The sequence below is a fragment of the Leucoraja erinacea genome, chromosome 40, assembly GCF_028641065.1.
Source record: "Leucoraja erinacea ecotype New England chromosome 40, Leri_hhj_1, whole genome shotgun sequence".
Lineage (NCBI taxonomy): Eukaryota > Metazoa > Chordata > Chondrichthyes > Rajiformes > Rajidae > Leucoraja > Leucoraja erinaceus.
Genome location: NC_073416.1, coordinates 6,631,427 through 6,654,227, shown reverse-complemented (window position 1 = coordinate 6,654,227; position 22,801 = coordinate 6,631,427). Strand labels below are relative to the sequence as shown.

The 22,801-nt window shown below is 43.4% G+C and overlaps 2 protein-coding genes across 4 annotated transcripts in view; one reads left to right on the top strand and one right to left on the bottom strand.

The window, feature by feature from the left end:
* Nucleotides 1-22,801, top strand: part of zgc:113184 (uncharacterized protein LOC553745 homolog) — a 127,727-nt gene that overhangs the window by 60,167 nt on the left and 44,759 nt on the right. The gene's annotated exons all lie outside the window — the stretch shown is intronic.
* The window catches only part of LOC129714648 (polypeptide N-acetylgalactosaminyltransferase 6-like), a 58,680-nt gene that overhangs the window by 24,876 nt on the left and 11,003 nt on the right, over nt 1-22,801 (bottom strand). For 2 of the 3 annotated variants that reach the window (XM_055664370.1, XM_055664371.1), the window contains 5 exons: nt 15,899-16,019; nt 7,503-7,614; nt 6,058-6,667; nt 5,010-5,182; nt 1,123-1,272 (listed from right to left, as the gene is read on the bottom strand). In XM_055664370.1, coding sequence (XP_055520345.1) covers nt 1,123-1,272; nt 5,010-5,182; nt 6,058-6,548 — 814 coding nt within the window. In that variant the 5' untranslated portion in view covers nt 6,549-6,667; nt 7,503-7,614; nt 15,899-16,019. The remainder of the gene's footprint in view (nt 1-1,122; nt 1,273-5,009; nt 5,183-6,057; nt 6,668-7,502; nt 7,615-15,898; nt 16,020-22,801) is intronic. The other variant, XM_055664369.1, reaches the window with a different exon arrangement.

Here is a 22,801-nt window from a genome sequence, read left to right as displayed (position 1 = left end):
CTACTTTTGCATTCAATTCCCTAGCAATAAATGACAAATTTACATTAACTTCCCTTGTGACTTACTTACCTGCAGACTATACTTCTGTGAATCATGCACTAGGGCACCCTCTGCTTATCAGAGTTTTGCAAAGTCTCATCACTTTGATAATATGCTTTTTGGGGGCGAGTGGGGGCGCTGTCCTGTACGGCTGCCAGTCCTGCAGCTGTCCGTTTTTTTCACTTCTTTTTTATTATTTTTAGTACGTTAAAGTGTGTAGTCAGGGGGTCTAATCTTTTTATGTGCGGGGGGTGGTGGGGGGGAAAGGGGGAAACTGCTTTTTCAAGTCCCTACCTGGTCGGAGAGGCTGCCTTCCTCTGAGCAGCGCCTTCGACCTGTCCTCGCGGCCTACCAGCGTGTCCTGGAGCGACGTTTCCTGAGGGGACCTGGCCAGAACCTCGGCTTTGGCGGCAGCGCGGCGCTGGAGCGCTATCGCGGAGCGGGCGATGCCTTGCCTGGGTCGCCGCGCTGGAACTCCAGTATGCTGGGACCGCCGATAATAACATCGTGGAGCCGCGGTTCTGTGGAGCGGCCAGCTGCGGCGCTGAACTTTACATCCCGGAGCCTGGGATCTCTCGCCGAGATCGCCAGTGTGTGAAGCTTCGTCCAGCGCGGTCTGTTGGCTTGTGAAGCCGCGGTCTCCGGTAAGAAGGCGGCCGTTCCTGGCCCCCCAAGCCGCTGAGGGTTCTCCCGACGCCGGAGTACCATCACCCGACGAGAACGGCCGGGAACATCGGGCCCCGTAACGGCGACTGTGGAGGCCTCAATAGGCCCGACTCTGGGTGGACAAGAGGATGGGGACTGGACTTTGTGCCTTCCCCCACAGTGGGAACCATTGTGGGGGGATGTTTTTATGTTTTAATGTTAAACTTCTTGAATGCTATGTTGTATTTTTATTAGTGTGCTGCAAGGACATCTGAATTTCCCCTGAATAAGGGGATTAATAAAGTATTTATCTTTATCTTTTTAATTTTTTTCCTGCCAAAATGGACAATTACACATTCCACTCAATATCTGGGCAGATGACCCTGTTTGCACAAAAATACTCATTTAACATTGGGAGGGACATACAAATATACTTACAGTGAGCATCAAGAAAAGTCAGCACTTCCCCTGTGGCCTCACTGGCACCCAAGAGCCTTGCAGTTATTAACCCTTTCCTTTCCACCTGTCGGATGACTTTCACTATCCGGAACTGCTTTACATACTCATCCAGTTGTTCTTTTAAAGCATCTGAAAAATCAGAATTCATTTTGTTTCAGTGTTATAACACAGTCATATTCATTTCACCGCACTGTAATCTGCAATATTGACCAATTCTGGGGTGAATTAAAATGAACAAGACCATTACAGGTGTACGTAGCCACTGTCTAATTCCAAATGTATAATAATGGTCAGACATATAGAGAGATGAGGGGAAGAATGTTAATTGTCACATTGGAAGCAAGCAATATGATCTCTTACAAATTATGTCAAAATGTGGCCAAAAAGTGTGTTGCCATCTCCAACATGGCCTAATGGGTAAAGGAATCACGGATTGCAGTACCATGCAATACACACTAGGGGTTTCAAAATACAAATAAATACTCAGCAAGCTACAGAGCGCCAGTGGAAAGAGGAACCGCTAACATTTCAGGTTGAAGACTCTTCATCAGAACCGAGTAAGAAAGAGAACACGTTAGTGTTCAGCTATAGTAGGCGGGAGAGGGATGGACAGGACACAGAGAATATCTTTGATAGGGGGAGGCCAGGGTTGCCATATGCCTCTTTGCAATTGTCCTTAGACGAAACATCCCCAACTTGAAACATTAACTGTTTTACTTTTCACTTGCAGCAAACAAGAATTTCACTGTCCTATCTGGGCACATGACAATAAACTCTTGACTCTTGACTTGACTTTTCGCAGATGCTGCCCGCATTCTCTCTTTATTTCAGTTTCTAGCATCTGCAGTTTCTTGATTTTTGTTCCAGATCGAGGCTCTGCACTGTTAGCTGACTTTAATCCAACCCTCCGAGTTGGCCTCAGCATCTCAGAGTTATTAGAGTGATGGGGGAAAAAAAGTACAATTCCTTAATCACTAAAGGGCCTGTCCCACTTGGCTGTCATTTGCGCGCCATTTACACAACCTGGTATCACGTGGGTAGCGCGGGACGGGCGTGTGGAGGAGTGCGGAGTTGCGCGCGGTATATCGCGCAGCGCTCCAGGATTTTGTTCTGGACAAAATCCTTGCACGCCACCGGCCTGTCGCGTAAATGACGGCCAAGTGGGACACCCTGGCGCGGTGCAACGCCTCACCTCCAACAGCAGCAGAAGCAGGCAAGCGATCACCGAGCTGGTTGCGGACCCGGATCCGGATCCGCCCCCACTCCTACTCCCAGCGGGGCCAAGACGATTGGAGATAGACACAAAATGCAGGAGGAACTCGGCGGGACAGGCAGCATCTCTGGAGAGGAGCAATGGGTGACGTTTTGAGTCGAGAACCTTCTTCAGACTGAAGAGTCTCGACCCAAAACATCATCCATTTCTTCTGTCCAGAGATGCTGCCGGTCCCGCTGCAGGCCCTTTACATTATAAATGACCACACACTTTATTGGATGTAAAATGCTTGGAATGCAGAGGGGAGTTGAAAAGTGTTACATAAATCTTGAAATGAGGATGTTGGGGGGGGTGGGGGGGGGGGGGGGTTCTCCTCCTCAAATTTCCACTACACTCTAGGAGCTCACTCTCACGAGGACTGGGCCAATTAACATTGTCCATGAGTGTAGTACATTTGCATCATCGACTGTACAAGAACATCTTAGTCACAGCAACACATTTCAACCAACCACTGCTGTTTGTATTACGATATTTCCAACCCAAATACAGATTTCAACTGGTAAGGGATAACTAATTTAGCCAGAGCGGGAGATATGTGGGGCATTAACTACCCAAAAGCCATCACTTCTCCTCCACTCCAGAGATCAAGGTGTAGGCTGACGATCAAGCAGGACTTCAGCTTCATATAAACTCTGAAAGGTGGAAGGAATCTGGCTTTTATTGCTTGAAGTGTGAATCATTTTTAATGCACACAGACAGATTGGAGACTTTACAGCTGACAAGTAGGACTGGAGTGGGAAATGCGGGTTCACTTCTCCCCTCCGGCTGTTGTGCAACCTTTGTTCTTTATCTACTGCCGATAGAGTGCAAAGCCCACTGTGAACAGGTCGTCATTTAATTCTTGACACTGGATGAGTATTTTTTGCAAAATGCATACCGTTGAACATTTTATCTGTACTCAAACAAAATCCATCTCAAAACCCTGTGGAGACTTTCCATCCATTGCTCGAGTGGATAGTTTTACAACAGAGAAGGGAAGATGCTCACATTTGGTGTGTATGGAGCTTGCGGGGGCAGGGAGGCATAAATGAGGCAACGGGACATGCATAGAACAAGTTTAAAGCAGAGCTTTCCAGCACTCATTCGTTGTGATGACTGGAACTCCCACACTGGTCACAATCATGCCCCCACTGCCAGCAGCCATGTGACACATGTTATGCAAAGAGATGATGACAAATAGAAGAACACGTCCACTTTTTGCAGCTGTGATCAGTAACGGGAACTTGGGAGTGGGTGGGGGAGGGAGTGAAAGAAGCGAAAAAAGCCTTCTGACCCAAAATAAGTCTTTTGATCTGTCTCTCAAGTATTCCTTGTATGAAGAGTGAAAATGTGGAGCATTGCATGCAGTTCTTGTTACCCCATTATAGGATGTGGATATTTTGGAAAGGATGCAAAGGAGGTTTACCAGAATTATTCCAGTCCGATGACGGGTCTCGACCCGAAACGTCACCTATTCCTTTTCTCCAGACCTGCTGCCTGACCTGCTGAGTTACTCCAGCATTTTGTGTCTATCAGAATGATACCTACATTAGTGGATATTGGCTACAAGGAAAGGTTGGACAGACTTAGATTGTTTTCTCTGGAATACCAGAAGTTGCAGGAGAGACTTGATAGAAGTAAATACAATTGTGAGAGGCATAACGTAGACGGTCAGAACCTTTTCTCCCGGGATGGAGAACAAAATCAAATACTATCTTAGCCTTAGGGTGAGAGGGGCAAAGTTTAAATGAGATGTGGCAAGTTTTATTTAAAAAAACACTTTTGGTGTTGAGTGCCTCGAGCGGGCTACTGGAGGTGGTGGTGGTTGATACATTTAAGAGACTCTTGATAAGCTTGTGGAAATGGGTGCGGGCAGATAAGAGTTGGTTTCGGCATCACTTTCGGCACAGATACTGTGGGCCGAAGGGCCCGATCCTGTGCTGCAGCATTCCACGTTCTTCGAGAGCCCAAAAACATTTGGGGAGAAGGAATAAGGAAACGAGGCAAGCTATTTAAATGTAATAGCGGACCAGATGTGTGGGTCATTGAGAAGGAGAGAAATGAAGCAGCTACAGCCATGAAACAAGCAATCCCCTTGGGTTTCATAAGCAGAAGCGTATAACATCCAAACACGAGCATCGGGTGAAGACGCACCAGCCCAACCCAATCGTCCTGCACGACCTCAGACAACCTGCAGCTTCGCACCATGCATTACAGGAAGGTTAGAAATGCAATGGAATATATTGCAATGCAGATTCACTTGGATTTTACAGAGATGATGGGTTAAGTTCGCAAAAGACTTGATAAATTAGGACTACCCACTCCCTCAACTGAAGCCATGAAAGCTGAGAGAAAACCGATACGATCATCTGACAAGAGTCAGAGGACCATTGGTGGGATGGTTCCAGTTTGGATTGCTCAAACCTACTCCATTTAACAACCGACTCTTGGAGGAAACAGCTAGTGCCATGGTCTGATAAGGGGCTTTCAATGTCTGCATATATTTTAGTCACGGGATTTATTATTGACCAGAAATTCACCAACTTTAAGATTAACACGTTTTTAAAATAAAATCCCGTATTCCGATTTCAAACACAAGTTACTAAAAACTCACCATCTGTGCTGGCATCATCCACCAATAGAATTTCTTTTAGCAGTATGGCTGGGGATGTATGCATCACACTGTATACAGTTCTCAGCAAGGTGGACCAGGCCTCATTGTGGAACACGATAATCACACTGGTTGTTGGTAGAGGAGGGCAACGCTTGAATCTTTGTTCAATACACCTGCACAAAGCAATCCAAAGAGAGTTTGAGAGATCCTAGCTTATAGAATGCTTTAATAAGTATGAAATTGCTCCATATACGGAGCGTGCCGCGTGGATTGAAGAAAACGTTTGCCTCTTGCTTCAAGCTGGGACAGATTTTGAGGAGTGCATGAAGTTGAAAACAAGCAGAAAAAATTATTTCCCAGAAGAAAGGGACAAAATCTGGGCTCATCCACCAGAGGTTTCCACTTGTCAGCCAAGCTGATAGAATTGACCCTTTGAGGGTCCTCCACGAGAAGAACTTGGGTAATTTAGACCTGGACTTTAGATTTCAGAGATACAGCGTGAAAACAGGCCCTTCACACCGTCCGTACACTAGCACTATCCTACACACCAAGGACGATTTACAGAAGCCAATTAACCCACAAACCTGTACATCTTTGGAGTGTGGGAGGAAACCAGAGCATCCAGAGAAAGCCCACGCGGTCACAGGGAGAACATCCAAACTTCGTAGTCAGGATCGAGCCCTGGTGTCTGGCACTGTAAGGCGGTAACGCTACCGTTGCACTACTGTGTGCCCTGGTTCCTTGGTCAGAATGAGTCAACAGCAGTAATCTATTCCTACTTGACAGTGAAATGGAAATTGTAGTCAGGGGCTCCACAGCGAGTTGGTACAGGATTTATTTTAATATTAAAGGATACTTTGAGATAAAAGGCCATACAGTTGGACATTGTGTACCCTGCTTAAAAGTTGAAACTGGTTCCTGAATCTGGGGAAGTCTCCATTTCCCAACATCAGTTATCTGAACAATACCGAACACAAACTTATAACCAAATAACATCCTCCCTCCTACACACTGAAATTCTTGACAAAAGAAATGCAAAATATCATACTCTGGAGGTCGTGTGTCTGGTCCAAGGCTCCTGTGGAAAGAGATGCGGTCACTGGCATAGGCATTGAAGCAATGTTTCTCAAAACCACGCTCTTTCTCCTTCTGCTGTTCGGGGGAGAGATTGTCCGTATGAAAAGCCTTTGCATCAACACCAGGGGCATTGGGATCTTCAGGAGGCCGGGGAAGAAAGGTCTTCAGTTCCGCTGCAGTGTAGAATCCTGGCAAACAATTCTTGGTGTTATCAACAACCTCTTGGCCTCGATCCGGAGCAATGATCTGAAACTTAGGCATCGAGTCCCGGATATTATTCACCGCTCCAAACATAATGCCCAGCATTCTATCTTTCCTGCCTGACAAGTCCTTAAACCAAGATTCATCCTCTGGGCTCTGCTTGACAACATCTCTTTGGAGTATGAATACAAATATCATAAATATTACGCTGACCAGAGCAAGTTTCACTGGACCAAAACGTTTCCTAAAAAATAGTCTCATGATTGCTGGCTAAACGTGACGGGATAATAGCAGTACTGAGATTTCCTTTGGAGTTGGTTGGATTTATTCACAAGGAAGGCGACTCCATTCATTGGTTTTGAAAGTTCTGATGCATGGATCTGGAATAATAAAAAAAAGCTCATTTGATTCAAAGTAAAAAGACATTACAAGCCTTCCAATCCTTAATCACTGCAGCTGAAGCCATGGTTAATAGATTTGTCATGATTTTAAGTAACAGAGAGCAAACAGTGATAACACTGGTGTAATGCATCTCAATTTTCACAAGATCTTCAGTCAGATACCGAAAAACGTGACAATAAGGTCAAAGTATGTGGAGCAATCGGCAAAATAGGTTGCTGGCCGACTTCAAGACAAATTGGGAGTAAAGGGCAGTGTGGAAGGTGGTGGCCAGTGGTGCTTCTCAAGGATCAGTGCCAGGCACATTGCTGTTCACTATTTAAATTCATTATTTAAAATAAAACTCTTTTTTGAAAATTTCGGATGATATCAATTTGGAAGCTGTTTGCAACACATTACAGGTGGGCAATAAGCAGCTTGCCGAAGGGAAAATAAAATTCAATACAGACCTAGGTGAAGCAGTACATTTTGGTCAGGAGAATGGAGCTCGGAGGAGGTCATTTATTACTTGATTGGTAAGAGGCTGGGTGGGGTGGAGGAACAAAAGTGATCTCGAAGAACAAATACACCATTGACTAAAAAATATACAGGTTAACAAGTCCAAACAAAAAACATAATCATTCATTAGGGTTTAATGATAGGTTCGATGCAGGTTTAGCACAACGTACCTACTTTAAAAAAATTCTCAAAATGGAGACACAAGAAACTAGATACTTTCCACAAATATTTGAAGTATACTTTACTCAAGGGCAGAGAATGAAGCAACTCCCAATTATCAAATGCAGCACCCATTTACACCAAATAACACAAACTCACATCCACTGCAAACTCACTCTCTCTTTTCAGCGAAGATTTGTGCAGTTGATCACTTCAGTCTTTCCTTCCATTTATGCTGAAATCAAACCCAGGTCCTAGAGGGCGAAGGTAGCTGATGAGTGAGAAAACACACAACACAATGATGCAGGTCCTAACATCATGTCAGCAGCAGTGAACTCGCAGGACTGTTAGAATCCAGGCTACCTCCCAACACTGAATGAATGGTGTTAAGAAAAAGGCACTTTCCATAAGCATTTTCCATAAGCATTCCAAGGTGCAAGTGAAATTCTATCCCTTACAGTTGGTGTTAATGCAACAGCAATCCATTAAAGCACAAATTCCCCCCTCGTCACAGTGTTACGCATCATAAATCACATAGCGCTTGGCCAACAGGGTTTCTTGTCCACTTAAAATTGGCAGAAACTACAGTTGAACCATTCATGAAAGCCAAAATCACAATACTATTTTATTTACAAGACACCAATAGATTAGCAGTAGATAGTTGTGGTCACAAATAGAGTCCTTCAAGGAAGGACGTCAGCCATCTTACCCAGTCTAGGTCATGTAATAATAATAATAATACATTTTATTTATGGGCGCCTTTCAGGACTCTCAAGGACACCTTGCAGATTAAAACAAGCAAATTACACATAAATGAAACAAACAAAGTAGGGACATCAACAATACACAATTCAAAGAGAGAGCAGTGGCAGCACAATATTCATCAATGTGCTTGTACTTTGACTGGCCTATGAAATGGCTGGAGCGGCACAGCTAACAGAGCTGCTGCCTTACCACTTTTATGACCCGGGTTCAACCCTGACCATGGGTGATGTCTATGCAGTGTTTGCACACTTTCCCTGTGATTGCACATGTTTCCAAATCCCAAAGACGTACAGGCTGGTGGGTTAATTAGCCGCTATAAATATCCCCCACTGTCGGTGGATTGCAACATTGATAAGAGTGTGGGGCAGGAAAAGCAAGGAAAATTTGTGTCGGAATGGAATTGTGCGGCGAACCAGCACAGACTTAATGGGCCAAAAGGCCTCCTATGCGATGTGCAAGTATGAACATCAGCAACATCCACATCTTGTGAAGAAATTTCAGCTGTTTTTCCAGCCATCGCATGCAACTTGTAGCAAAAAGCAACCAGATTGCAGGAATTTTACATAACTCAATTCACAAAATCAGTTTTATCACACATGGTCAAAGCCACTTAACGACCTGTTCCCCATTTCGAAAACATAGAGCCCAGAGCAATCCTCCTTTGATTTTGAATAGAATGGACCTATACTCGCTGGGTTTAGAAATATCACAGATGATCTCATTGAAACATACGACTCTGAGGTCTGACAGCAGAGATGTTGGAAAGAGGTTTCCCTTTGAGAGGGAATTGAGAACGAGGGTGAAACATTTCAAGACATGATGGATGATGGACATGAAGAGGAAAAATGTATTCTGACGGTGATGAATCTTTGGAATTCCCAGAAAACTGTGGAGGTAGAATCACTGAATATAATTCAAGGCTGCGATAAACAGATTGTTGGGTGGAGAGGAGTTCTGGCTTATTTGGGGAGGCAGGAAAGTAGAGATGTGGCCATCTGATCATTAAATAGTAGAGTCGCTTGGAGGAACAATACAAGGTCTTATAATCTGGCCCTCCCATTTGTTTGCAAAATTGCATATATTAGCATTTCAAAAGACTAAATAATCTTGTAGCTAAAATTAACCTCTGAAGAGGCACCATGAAACAATGGAAATTCAGCCAGGCTGGATTGCACGGAGGAAACGTAAATATTTTTAGGAAGATTTGCCATTAGCTTCTCCAGTTACAAAGACCAAATATAATCCACATTACCGTATAAAGTCATTTAAAAACGAGACTTCTCCTGCTTGATACAATAGCATTTCTTTAATACGCTTTCCCCACTCACCTGCCCCCTCATTACAGCTGTCCCCACAGCTTAAACAGCACTCCTGTAAGCATTCAGTCATTGACAAAAAAGCTCTTACTCTGCCTGAATTTATAGGGCTAATATATCTAAAACAGGTTCCAGGAGCTCAAGATTTATTAATTTCATTCACCAATGAGCTTTTACAATGAATTGTGAAATGTATGCATGCATCAAAACCTTGCAACACTGAAGACATCTTATAAATCTACATATTTTCACTTTTGATTTAAAGGTCCCCTTGGGAGTTCCTTTGATAAATGAACTGTGAAAGTGAGCCAGACAAATCAGAATTGGCACTACTGATCAATATCCAAGGATTCCGAGCAGACTTGGGCGCATTTAGATTCAGGCAAGTTCAGGTCCGAACTATGAGATGCCCTTGTTAGTTTGAACTGTCTGTTGTATTGCACAGACACATTCACATGTGAATAATAGCTATTAGATAAGTGAGTAGTTTGCATTTATAGGCAGCAACGTCTCTTCAGGGGAGAAAGAAAAAATATTTGTTTAGAGATGTATACACCAGGGAGGACAAGCACGACAGCTGTGCAGCAACATTTGTAACTTGGAGATATCGCCATTCATTTTGTCTGGTCTGAAGAAGGGTCTCGACCACAACCGTCATCCATTCCTTCTCTCCAGGGATGCTGCATGGCCCGCTGAGTTACTCCAGCATCTTGTGTCTAGCTTTGGTTTAACCCAGCATCTGCAGTTCCTACACACGCCTACATTTGCACTGTGGCAATAAACAATTAATGACTAACAGTTAAAGAATTCAAATTAGTTTTAACATATTCTACAAGACAAACAGAAAACACAAACTAGTAGAATGGTTTAGCTGTGTCCACCATATTGAAAGGTGACATTTGATCAAAGTTAAAGGCGTATCATTTTGCAGAAATGTAGTTAACTACACAAATGGATTTTTCAGAATTGAACAAAGGAGCACCAAGGCATTGATAAGTTAACAAGTCCATTGCAGACTGAGACTGGATAAATTATATCGAGGAATAAGGAAATGGCAGGGAAATTAAACAAATATTGTCTGCCATCTTCATTGAAGAGACAGATAGTATAAGATAAATGAATGGAACAGCAATGTGATAAATCTCCAGCTCGTAATGACTTGTATCCTAGAGAGCCCAAGATGATAGCTGTGGAGATGGTGGATGCCAGTTTTCTGATCAATTGGTCGTCACCTTCCCGAATTCTACCAATTCTAGAACTGTTCCCATAGGTGGGAAGGTAGCAAAATATAACTCCGCTATTAAAGAAAGGAAGGCAAGAGGAAATAAAGGGGAACATTCGACCACCTAGTTCAGGATTCATAGCAAGAGAATATATATGGATCTATTATTTAGGAAATTGTAACAGGGCATTATTTGTGAACATTATTTATGAACATAGATTTATGAACAGGAACTCATGTTTGACAATTCTATTAGAAATTGAGGTTGTAACTAGCAGAATCAATAAGGGTGAACTTGTGGTATATTTAAACGTGTTATAATTGCTGTGATATATTTTAACATTCAGAAAACAATTGATCGTGTGCCACACAAAAGATAATTAAACACTGCACTGGGGAGGGGTGTGGATTGAGAACCGATCGAAGAACAGAAAACAGGCAGTCGGAATACATGCAACATTTTTGGGTTGGGAAGCAATAAGTGGCATCGGCTGCTCAGTGGATGAGATATTCAAGTGCATAATATCCCTGCTTGCAGATGTTACAAAGCTCAGTGTTAGTGTAGACTATAAGGAACATGGAGAGAGCCAGGCTAGGCTATACAAGGATGTGGGAAATTGAATATAACGTTGAATAGTACGAGGGCATCCACTCTGGTAGAAAATAAAAGACAGTATTGATTTCCAACAGTGTGACAGTGAACTGCTTAAGAGGGACCTGCTGTTCTTCTACAAGAATCACTGAAAGTTAATATGAAGTTCAGCAAGCAATCGAGGAAAGTGATAGGGTTGGTTTTTATTGTAAGAGATTTTGAGAACACGAGCAGAGTCTTTACCAGCAGATTACATTTATGGCAGGCCTATGGCCCAAGGACCTGCTGAGAAGTCATATCACCTGGGCCGGCCTTAAGGCAATTGGACCGATTGCTCCCAATTGGGCCCCGCGCTAATTTTCTGTATTTCGTACAGAAATATGAATTTGCTTTGTTAAATAGAGATTTTTAATTTTTTTTTTTATATAAAACATTTGCCTTGTTAAATACAATTTTTTTTAAATTAAGGAACATGGGTAAAAACCGCTGCACCGGCCATCAGACAAAAACGATTTGTTAACTACCACTGTTAGCACTTGTTAACAGCCAAAAATTATGGGGAGGGCAGGAGCGTTGAGAAGGAGGAGGTCGGGGATCATGCCTGCATCCAGCTCAAGAGTGGGTCAGCGGGCAATGGATAATAGGACAGCGGGCGGTGGAGCTTACTCCATATGTCAGTGCGAGTAACCTCAATTGGTCCCTTGTTCGCGACTGACACAGGAGTAAGCTCCACTGCCCTCTGTCCTGTTATCCATCACCCGCTGACCCACTCCGTTCTATGATCTTTGCTCTTGAGCTGTTCCCCTCACTGTTCAGACGGCGAGCACTGCCAGAGGTGAGCGGGCCGTCAGAAGGCTCGGAGGTCCCGGCGGCCGCTCGTAACCACACGAGCTGCTTCCCTCCCCGGCCACAATGCGGTGGCTCGCGCCCAGACGCCGCGGCAGCAGTGAGTGAGTTACTGGCATGATCCCCGGCCCCCTCCATCTCAACGCTCCTGCCCTCCCCGCAACTTTACCCCTGGCCAGACTCCCCACACGCTGCAAAAGGAACTCTCCCTCCAATTGGTCCAACTGACTCAACTTGTCCCGGTGTGCTCCTGTTTTTCCCACCATCTTTCCACCCCCCCCACCCATTCAGTAATTGTTACTTTCTTTATTTTTATGTTTACGGAGAGAACAATCTGCGCATGCGCGGTTTAAGATTTTTTAAAAAGCCGACTGACTGCCTACCCCGAGTAATTACTCACGGCAAGTGCCTGAATATAACTCATTTATAATTATATATATTTATATTTCTATGAAAATTGTTCCCAATTGGCCCCCGCACCTCAGGCAGGCCCTGCATATCACAGGTCCATTTCAGGGCAACCTGTTGAGCCCTTTGTCATTATCGGTCAGATTTTCCTCTGCATCACATGCCATCAACAAGTGTCCTGGGAGATTAACGTCACCCACAACATGTACGATTGTTGCAAGGAAGGGTTTACCCTTAAGGGAGTTGTGGGGGGGGAAAAACCCAATTATCACGAAATGACCTCACTCCTCTCTGTGGAGATGCCCAAACCCAACATGAAGAGTACTAGTTTGACACGTTTTGTTTGATGAGTTTTTGTTACTCATACAAGTACTGCTCAGGAAAAGCCGAATCGCGATTTGAGAGTTTTGAAAGAACAAAAATGAGGCCTTTATTTCAAATTTACAATCATTATTCCTTCATACAGTCAGGGGCAAGTAAGAGAAGTGAAGAGAAATCTTACTGCACAACATTCAACACAGTCCTTCCTCGTGCATCCCCACAATACAGCCAAGATGATTCAAAATGGGAACCATTATGACATCATTTGCTGATTCACAATGAATAACCCATTACAGCACCACTTTAGAAAACGCTGCATTGGGCATCTAGAAGAACAGCACTTATTTTTGGCAACAGGACTCCCTGGAATTAACACAAGGGGAAGTTACAAGGCTACACTCCAAGTTTAGACAAATCACAAACCACAATAGCAAACCTCCCACGGTTTGAGAGGAGTAAATGTTGACCGGAGAATATTACCATATAGGCGAGATTGTGGTCTGGTGGAAGGTCGACCCAAAAATACGAGTTAACATGGTACTGTTAAACTTTCAAAGAATTCATGTCTGCAGTACATGTGTGCAATAAACAATAATTCTGGAACGTGATGCTGGGTTTAGAGCAAAGACTCAAACGTTCTACTTGATTTCCTTTTAAGATGGAACTATTTAAAATGATGAACATTTAAAAAAATTTCAAAGAAGAATGCAGGTGCAGGCATTATGTGCAGAAATAATTGGCACTGCATTAATCCAGACAGCAGTCCAACAAGATTGAAACTTAAATATGTAAAAATTGCCAAACTACTTGAGAAATCATCAGGAGTTAAGCTCAGGTCAGACCAGTGACTGTGCATAGTCCATAAATTACAATGTACCATCTTGGAAGTTTAGCTTTCAGCCTCCAGGTTCCCAGTCCAGACCAAAACCACCCTGTAACCACACCTGTCTGGCATTGAATCCTTCCCGCCCTAGCACTTCTGAAAGAATGGATGCTTTGTGATGATTGAAGCAGAAGTTGGATAGATCATCAACTTAAGCACAAAGGGAAGCGATTGACTGCTGTCCAAAAAATATTAATTTCCAACTTATTTGCACAAAGCTGCCCGTTAAGGAAATCTACTGGCTCAGATAATACGAAGGGGTCGGAAAACTCGAAAACTCTAACCTTTCATTAGGAGAACAGGATGCTCATCACAGTCTAAAACATGGTGATCCATGGTGGGATCAATAGGCCGACTGACCCTTCACCAGTGCTGCTGCAGAAAAGAGTATTTTCCCTTCTGGAGACTCATCTTAATATTTCATCATTTCTCTGATGCTTTGGGTTTCTGCCTCAAAAGCAGCAGCAGAAATCCAATGGATTTTCACAAACCATAGCAGCAAACCTCCCACTGTTTGGGATTAAAAATCCATTACATAAATGATTTTTCTTCCCAGAAAATAACTTCCTCTTTGCCAATGTTGTGGAGAGCATCAATAATAAGAGTTTTCATCTTTGTAACTCGGGGCACATGTGACTCGTCTCCTGACACTCCAAAGCCTCTCTACCATCTACAAAGCACAGGTCAGAGTGGCTCACCATTTGCTAGTGCAGCCCGAACATGGATGATCACAAGAGATCACTTGATTGGTATCCCATCCCCCCACGTATATTCAAGCCCTCCTTCACTGGTGCACTATCACTGCCGTGTGTACCATCTCTAGAATGCAATAGAGCAACTCGCCAAGCTGTTCTAACAGAGTGCTGTCTGTGTGGAGTTCGCACGTTCTCCCAATGACTGAGGATTTCCTCTGGGTGCTCCAGTTTCCTCCCAGATCCCAAAGGCATGCAGGTCAGTGGGTTAATTGGCCACCGCAACACATCTCTAGTGTGTTGGTCAGAGTTGGAATATGGGGGGGGGGGAGAAGAGTTGTGAATATGGAGGGTTTAGAATAAGTGGGTGCTTGGTGTTCAGCACAGGCAGTGGGCCGAAGGGCCTGTTTCCATGCTGTTTGATAATGACTGTCACGGATTGGCAGTTAATGCTGACTATGGCAGCAATACCCACATCCTGTGAATGAATAATAATAAAAAAGAAATTACATTGTGTGGTTATACATTAGTGTGGAAAGGATGTGGTGGACATTGCTATTCCAAGTTAGAAACACCTACCCTGCCAGCAAGGAGACAAGTTTAAAAAGAGTCCAGAAGCACAGGCAACATTTTGACTCGTGATTCAGTGAGCTGCACTCATCTACATTAAATATCTTACATCAAAAAAATTTGAGACTTCAAACACTATTGGGTCACAGGCACAATGAAGTCTTCAGCCAGCAATGGGAATATTCAGGAAGACATTTTACACACTGTTCTTCAGGTCGAGACCCATCCCTTCTGATCAGTTCTTGCTGCCAATCAAAGCACTGAACATATAAAAGATGGAATATACATTTCACATCTCAGAGTAGAATTGTTTCTCCTGTGCCCCTTTGCAAACAGAAGAAATATAATTCCTTTATCCTGTTTGGCAACCATCACTGGAACTGTGCAGTGAGCAGGGAAAGGTCTGAACTATGAAAGGGAAGTAACCATTCAAAAAAACACAAACTTCTTGACCTTGCAAGGTGCAAAAAAAATTCCAAATCAGAATGAACTAACTTGGTGCAATCCACTAAATGACTTAGCCTGGCATGTAAATAGCTAGACTTCAGTCGGCACTGCCATCAGCTTCAAATATTGAAAGAACTGGCACAGAACTGGCTATGGAACCGCCCCTTAATAGATTTCCGTTACAACAGTTGATGTGCAGCACCCATGCAAGATTTCAGGCAGAATACACTGTAACGCGACAGTAAGGTCTCCAAGTATCATCTCCTTTCCAGAACGTGGTCTAATGCTACAATTAATCATTCAAGACATCATGTGCACATAAAAGGCATAGACTTATTTGAAAATTTATGTAATATACAAAATAAATCAGGAAGAGGAGATAAAGGGAGTGCTACCTTGTTTTGCCACACTGTTAGGCAGTTTCTCAAAGGCTGCAGTCATCATTATGCTGCAAATTGTGTACAAAAGTGCAAATCAAGACGAGGATCCTTACCAGGTTCAATTTGCAGGTTTGCAAGGTAGCCGTTGGACACATCAGCAGGTAGCAGCTGCCTGGGACCTAATTTCCACTGAACTCCAGGCCCAAATAGACATTTTTCAGTTTCCAGTACCGCCTTTTTTTTTTAAAAAACACAAAATAAGAACTCAGTTTCACGAATGTACTATCACCTTTTCCCATTAGTAATGTCTGTATCCTTGGGCAGGAACTGGAGTCTTTTCAGTTGCAGGATACAAAAGCTGGAACACATCCTTGCCAGACATTTCTAAGCATATTAACCCTTTGAAGGCAGCGGCAGCATTTTTAATCCATATTATCAGAACTTGTGTGATTTTGTAGGACGGTAGTCTGCTCTCATTGGGTCTAATTGTTAATGAGCAGATAGTGTAAAACTCTTCAAACTCCTGGCTAAGCCACAAGTATGACAGTCCTACTCCAGCTCCTGGCAGACAAGCCCACAAAGCTGCCAAACACCAACATTAAATTGATAATCACATTCAGAGAGGCCATGAAAACTAGCAAAGCAAATGGACGCACGAAACTGGCAACAATTTCAGCATAACTTCTTCAGCAGTATCTTGGGATTCAGGATGACTTTCTACCACTCTGGTTTTGGGGGTTCCAAGGTGACCGATGAGTCCAGTGTGGGAACCACAGACTTCGCCAGCTGAACAACAAGGCAGCCTCTGGAACAGACAGAATCCCTGCTGAAGTTCCAAAACATGGCAGAGACGTACTTTTGGCACAGACTCATAATCCAATCTGGGAGATGGAGAGCATGCCAGGGGATTTCAGAGGCCTTATTGTTCTTCAGCTGTCAGATGGCCTTTTCAACCTCTTGTCAGGCTGGCGTGGCCACGAGATTGTACCAGCTAGCGTGCTGCCACACTACACTGCACACAGTCGGAAACAATAGTATTGGACCGTGCTGTATGGGGATAGTACTGGAAGTCCATGAACGGGCAGTTCTTCAACTAACAGGCTCGGTGCCAGCTATTTCACTGTCTGAAGCGGATGGCAGCGCCTATTCATTGTCTAGTTAGTTATACGCCAGGCTGTCAATTATACAGCTGGGCTCCCAAGTGCAGGTCATATCTGGAATAACAGGTAGTGCAGATGCTGGTTTACACCAAAGATAGACAAAATGCTGGAGTATCTCAGCAGGACAGGCAGCATCTCTGGAGAGAAGGAATGGGTGACGTTTCGGGTCGAGACCCTTCTTCCCAAGTGCTTTAAGTAAACCTCTGTTATAATAGGGCAACGTTAAAAACTGCTCAGGAGATACTTACTACACCAGTGTTGCGCAAATAAATAATTGAAGAGACACAGGTACCCGAGGCAAAACTATTTTAGTCAGTTGCACGAACTTTTATAGAAAAGATCTAAGCTCGCACAAGTAAATGTGCTCCGTGCATGCAAATAGTTTGAAGAAGGGTCTCGACCCGAAACGTCATCCATTCCTTCTCTCCAGAGATGCTGCTTGCAACGGAGTTACTCCAGCATTCTGTGTCTATCTTCTGGAATAACACTAATTCAAATGGTGCTAAATCTGACCTCATTGATCATCCAAATGATCTCTTGATTTCTAAATAGATGGAAACATAGACAATGCTTCCTTTCAATACACAAAGAACCACAGTTCAACAAAAACAAAGAAAAGATATCATTTAATTGAGAAATAAAGTGCAGGCTTTCCCATGTACTCATCATTTAAAGACAAAAGGTAGCTGACATGCATGCAGTCGATATACATGACATCTCTGCTCATTGTAGTTTAGGGGATGAATAATCACTTGATCAAGTAGAAGGCATGTTAGCACTGGGAATTCTCTGAGCTGGAGGAATATTAAACTCAGCAGAACAAACATGTCCCCAAGTGCTTTAAGTAAACCTCTGTTATAATAGAGCAATGTTAGTCTTCTGCTCAGGAGACACTTACTACACCAGTGCTGTGCTATATAAATCACTGAAGAGACACAGGTGTCGTCGCTGAGGCAACACTATTTTAGCCAGTTGCACAAATTTTAATAGAAAAGATCTATGCTAGCACAAGTAAATGTGCTCCGTGCATGCAAATAGTGTTAACATATCCAATGACCACAGAAGTAACATGTTTGACTAATATTCTGGAGTTCCTCGAGCATGCGTTTTGGTAAAGTAGATGTGGGGAAAACTGGTAGATGTCGTGCGCTTGGTTTTTGTTTAGGTCCCAGAAAAGTTGGCCCGCAAGCACATGGAATTAGGGATAACATACTAGGGATGAGAACTGGTTATAACAGAGAAACCAAAGAGCGGGAATAAATGGATCCTTCTTAAATCGTTGAGGGGATGAAGTGGTGTATTTTTAAGTTGGTGGATGGCACCAAACTGGGTGTGGTGATGGTTAGGATGTAAAATGTCATCAAGACGTCATGGACATGTTGCGCGAGTGAATGAACATGGCAGTTAAAATATACAGAAAAAAGAAACACACCCGTTTGTCCATTGGAGGTCCATTGTTGGTGGACATTGTAGAAAAGCAGAGTATTTGTTAAATGGTAGGTGTTGAAATTTAAAGGGATCGGAGGACCAAGGTGCTTGTAAACAAGTCACTGAAGGCCAGAACGCAGATACAGCAAACAATTAAGAGGAGAAATAGTATTTTAGCCTTTATGACGGGATTTGGAGTACAGGAATAAGGGGATCTTATTGCAATCGTATAGGGCCTTGGCAAGATTACACTGGAGTACTGTGCACAGTTTTAATCTTCTTGCCCAAAAAAGTATGTAATTGCCACCGGGAGTGCATCAAATATTTACTAGACTGGTTCCAGGAATGGCTCATTTACTGCACTAGGAGAGATGAAGTAGACTAGGTCTGTGTTCTCTGGAGTTCAGATGAATGAGAGATCTCATGAAAGCTTGCATAATTCTAAAAGGGCTTGACAGGTTGGATGACAGGGAGGATATTTCAGTCGGAAGGAGGGCTACAACCCAAAATGTCTGTCCTTATCCCTCCACAAATGCTGCCTGACCGACAGAGTTCCTCCAGCAGTCTGTTTTTTGCCTCAAAAGAAAATCAGATTTCATGATTCCAATCACACAAAAAATGTCTAGTGTCTAGTCTGAGCTTCAATAAATAAATTACCTAATGAGGCCACAATTTGAGGCAAAAGGAGACGCTCTCAGCGACAAACTAGCTACAAACCTTTGAGCTTTCTTCGTATTGAACCGAGATCCAGCCAACGTCAGGGATGGGAAGAACTCTTGGTGATCCAGCATGAGATGGCTTTGATAATGCCGACGTCAAGGATTCAACAGATCTGCCTTGCCCGCACCACAACATTCAGGCAGGCATTTCTGCAAGTCATGGGACCAAGTGTGACCATGGCATTTTGTATCCTAGGATTATCAGCGTATTAATGAGAAAGCAACGCGAGCAAAAGGGGAATAAGAGATGGCAAAGGATGGAACCTTGGAGCCTGCAAGTTCAGGAAGAGAAGCTTTGTGCAATGTAGAGGAAGCACAGGCTGTAAGATAGCAATACAAAATTGGTTTAAGAAGGAACTGCAGATGCTGGAAAATCGAAAGTAGATAAAAGTGCTGGAGAAACTCAGCGGGTGCAGCAGCATGTATGGAGCAAAGGAAATAGGCAATGTTTCGGGCTGAAACCCTTCTTCAGACTGATGGGTAGGGGGGGGGGGGGGGGGGGGGGGGGGGGGGGGGGGGGGGGGGGGAAGAAAAGGAAGAGGAGGAGCCAGAGGGCTGAGGGAGAGCTGAGAAGGTGAGGAGCCAATAAGGGCTACTGGAAATTAGAGAAGTCAATGTTCATGCCGCTGGGGTATAAACTGCCCAAACGAAATACGAGGTGCTGCTCTTCCAGTTTCCAATACTAAAGAGGAACAGCTTCATTTACTGCACTGTAAAAAATTTATTAATATATCCACCATCCTCAGCAGTAACCCGTCTTTCTCCAATTTGCAAAATTATATTCACTCATAAGATTCAAATCATTGATGTAAATGGTGCTTTTCTTTAAAATTTAGAATCTATCCACTGAAGACACTCACAGGAGAACAGATTGGTATATTGTTGAGGGGTTACCAGAGTAATTAAATTATCTGCCAGCAACCCAATGCAACAGTTCAAGGTACGTTAGGCACATCCCTTGAGCCCGGCCCGATCAAAGGAGCTATGGAAAATTCAACCTGTGTGGAAACTGGCCTTGTAGTGTCACATTTCCGTTAAAACCAACAGTGCAAAACACGAAGCCTTTCAAGACTTTTCTTTCCTCTGCCACCCATGGATGTAATCTTGAATTCTCTACATCATTCAACCAGCCCCAATACCATGAAATCACTATGTGTGATATTAGCCTCTCACGCTCAACGTGTCCCATTGAAACTACTTTGTCCCACAATACTAATTAACTCAGTCCAGGCAAAGAGTCAGTACTAGTGCATTGAACAGCGGCAATGTTGCATTTACACAGCACCACTTCACACTGCAGGATTTTCAACATATCTTTTGGAAAAGCTGCAAGATACGAGGCCGGAAGTTACATCATAAAACCCACAAAGAGCAAGACGAGAGTAGATGCGAAGGTCTCAAAATACAAGCCCTGAACAGGCCGTTTCATGCCAGGTTTATTCAAAGTCATTGGAAGCGATTGCCTTTGCTCAGTGCCTTTGTCCCTGGCAAACCCCTCAACTACCCCATGTGAAAAGTAGGAGCAGTGCAAATGGGTTTAAGGCCAAAAAAAACACAATTGATTTTGTGCTCAAAAAGTTGCATGTTCACGCTAATACAAATACCACCATAGAAATGTATAGCGGGACTGAAAAAAGGAGTGTACCACAAAACCTAAATGACTGGAATTTTGACCGCATTAACAGATAAGGGAATACCACCACATTTTACATGAATACAATATTAGAATTGCTTGAAAAATGAAAATAGCCTTGATGCCCCAGCACATAGTATGTGTACTTAAGCTAGTGTCATGGAGGCAATGCCAGGATGGATATAATGATACGTGCATCACTGAACACAAAGGCGAACTTTGAGACAGAAATCTGAACTTTGAGACATGACCTAATTTGGGTGCAACTGCTGTATCAGTCTGTAAACCACAGACTGCTGTCAATTCCCCTACACACCACTCTCGATCCTCCCCTGTGCTGTTGAGGAAGTGCATACAGGAAGCAGATTTGTTTTGCCCATTGTAGGGGCTGGTTTTTGAGCTGCAGAAGAATGGGAGGTCAACTATACCCTTACCCCATTTCCCATCCAGTTTTAATTCATTGTGGCATGGGCATGGGGTGTGTGTGTGTGTGTGTGTGTGTGTGTGTGTGTGTGTGTGTGTGTGTGGGGAGGGGGGGGGTTGGGAAGCAGCTTTTGTTAACACAAATTTGTAATCAGTCCATTTGTTGTGACAAATGTACAGCTGGGATTGGCTCTGTGCAGAGAGGAAGATACATACGGATACATACAAAGCCTGTTCTGACTGCAGGCAAAAAGAAAAATGATTTAACTTTATTTATATTGATGACGTGCAGATAGTCCCTTGTAAGGACGAATGGAAACACCAAATTCAATTTGATCCTGTGAGAGAATTATATGTGACAGTGGCCACACTGGAGGGATCTAAATCTAATCGAGTCAATTCCCTTGAAGCTTGGGCAGAGTTTCTTGCGTTTTCATCCACGGTTCCTATTGTCTCGTCTGCTGCCACAAAAAAGTAACTGGAACTGAATCTGTTTGATTAATTTCAAGAAGATAATTATGTCATTTGCCAGCTGGATGTTAAAAGATAACATATTGCCAGGCTACTGCCTTGTTGTTACAAGGTACATGTATTCTAGACGTCGATTGACAGAGGTGGGGGTGGGGAGGAGAGCTATGGAAAAGTTTTTTGGAACTTTAACAATCAATTTATTCAGGGCTACTTGTCAGCACAGAGCAATTTCTTCAATCCATTAAATTCTTGCTTCACCCTTACTGAAAGCAATTTTATATGATAGCACATCATTCGAAGTTTTATGCAGTTTTATTGCATTATGGCAAAATGGATCGGTTGGGATTCATAAGCTTGTGTTACTACATTTCCTTTCAGCCAACAATGAATCATTCTTTCTTGCCTTGATCGGCTGCTTTGATCTGTCATTTTCACACCTTACATTCTCTTTGTACCCTTCCATATCTCCAGTTTTCCTGACTCTCGGTCTGAAGAAAGGTCTCGACCCAAAACGTCACCCATTCCTTCTCTCTGGATATGCTGCCCGTCCCGCTGAGTTACTCCAGCATTTTGTGCCCATCTGCTTGTGTGTTAGTGCACTTGATTCAGGGTAAACAAAGCCTCTCCGAGAGGCCGCACCAGAGACTTTTTTTTGTTTTGCATTAAAAGGTTATAAATTCATCAAAAATGCACAATATGAATTCTGTGTTTAGGAACAAATACATAAAACTAGATGCTGAAAAAAAATAGCTGGAACCACTCAGCAGGTTGAAGACCCTTTGTCTGAAAAGGGAAGAAGAGAAACAAAGGCTGTTAAGCTGCAGGAAGTGCGAGGAAAGGGGGGCGGGGGAAGAAATGTCTCCAATAGGGTAAAACCAAGATGTGAAACAGTAACTTGGTTTCTCTTCCAGAATTTCCAGTTGATTTTTAGATTTCTAGCACCTGCAGTTTTTCCCTTTTCATTTTCATGAAAAATGACATACTGTATTGATCATCACCCTGGAGATTTAGTCTCACCTCCATATTGCGATACTCGTGTTACATTTGACTAGGTCACGTACCTCGGACTACGCTATCAGCACGGCGAGTTGCTGTCAAATTATCAAGATCCAGAGTAGATACTTGCATCTACTCCTATTTATAGTGCATTTCCCAATGGTGTAAAGGTTCATTGTTTACGCA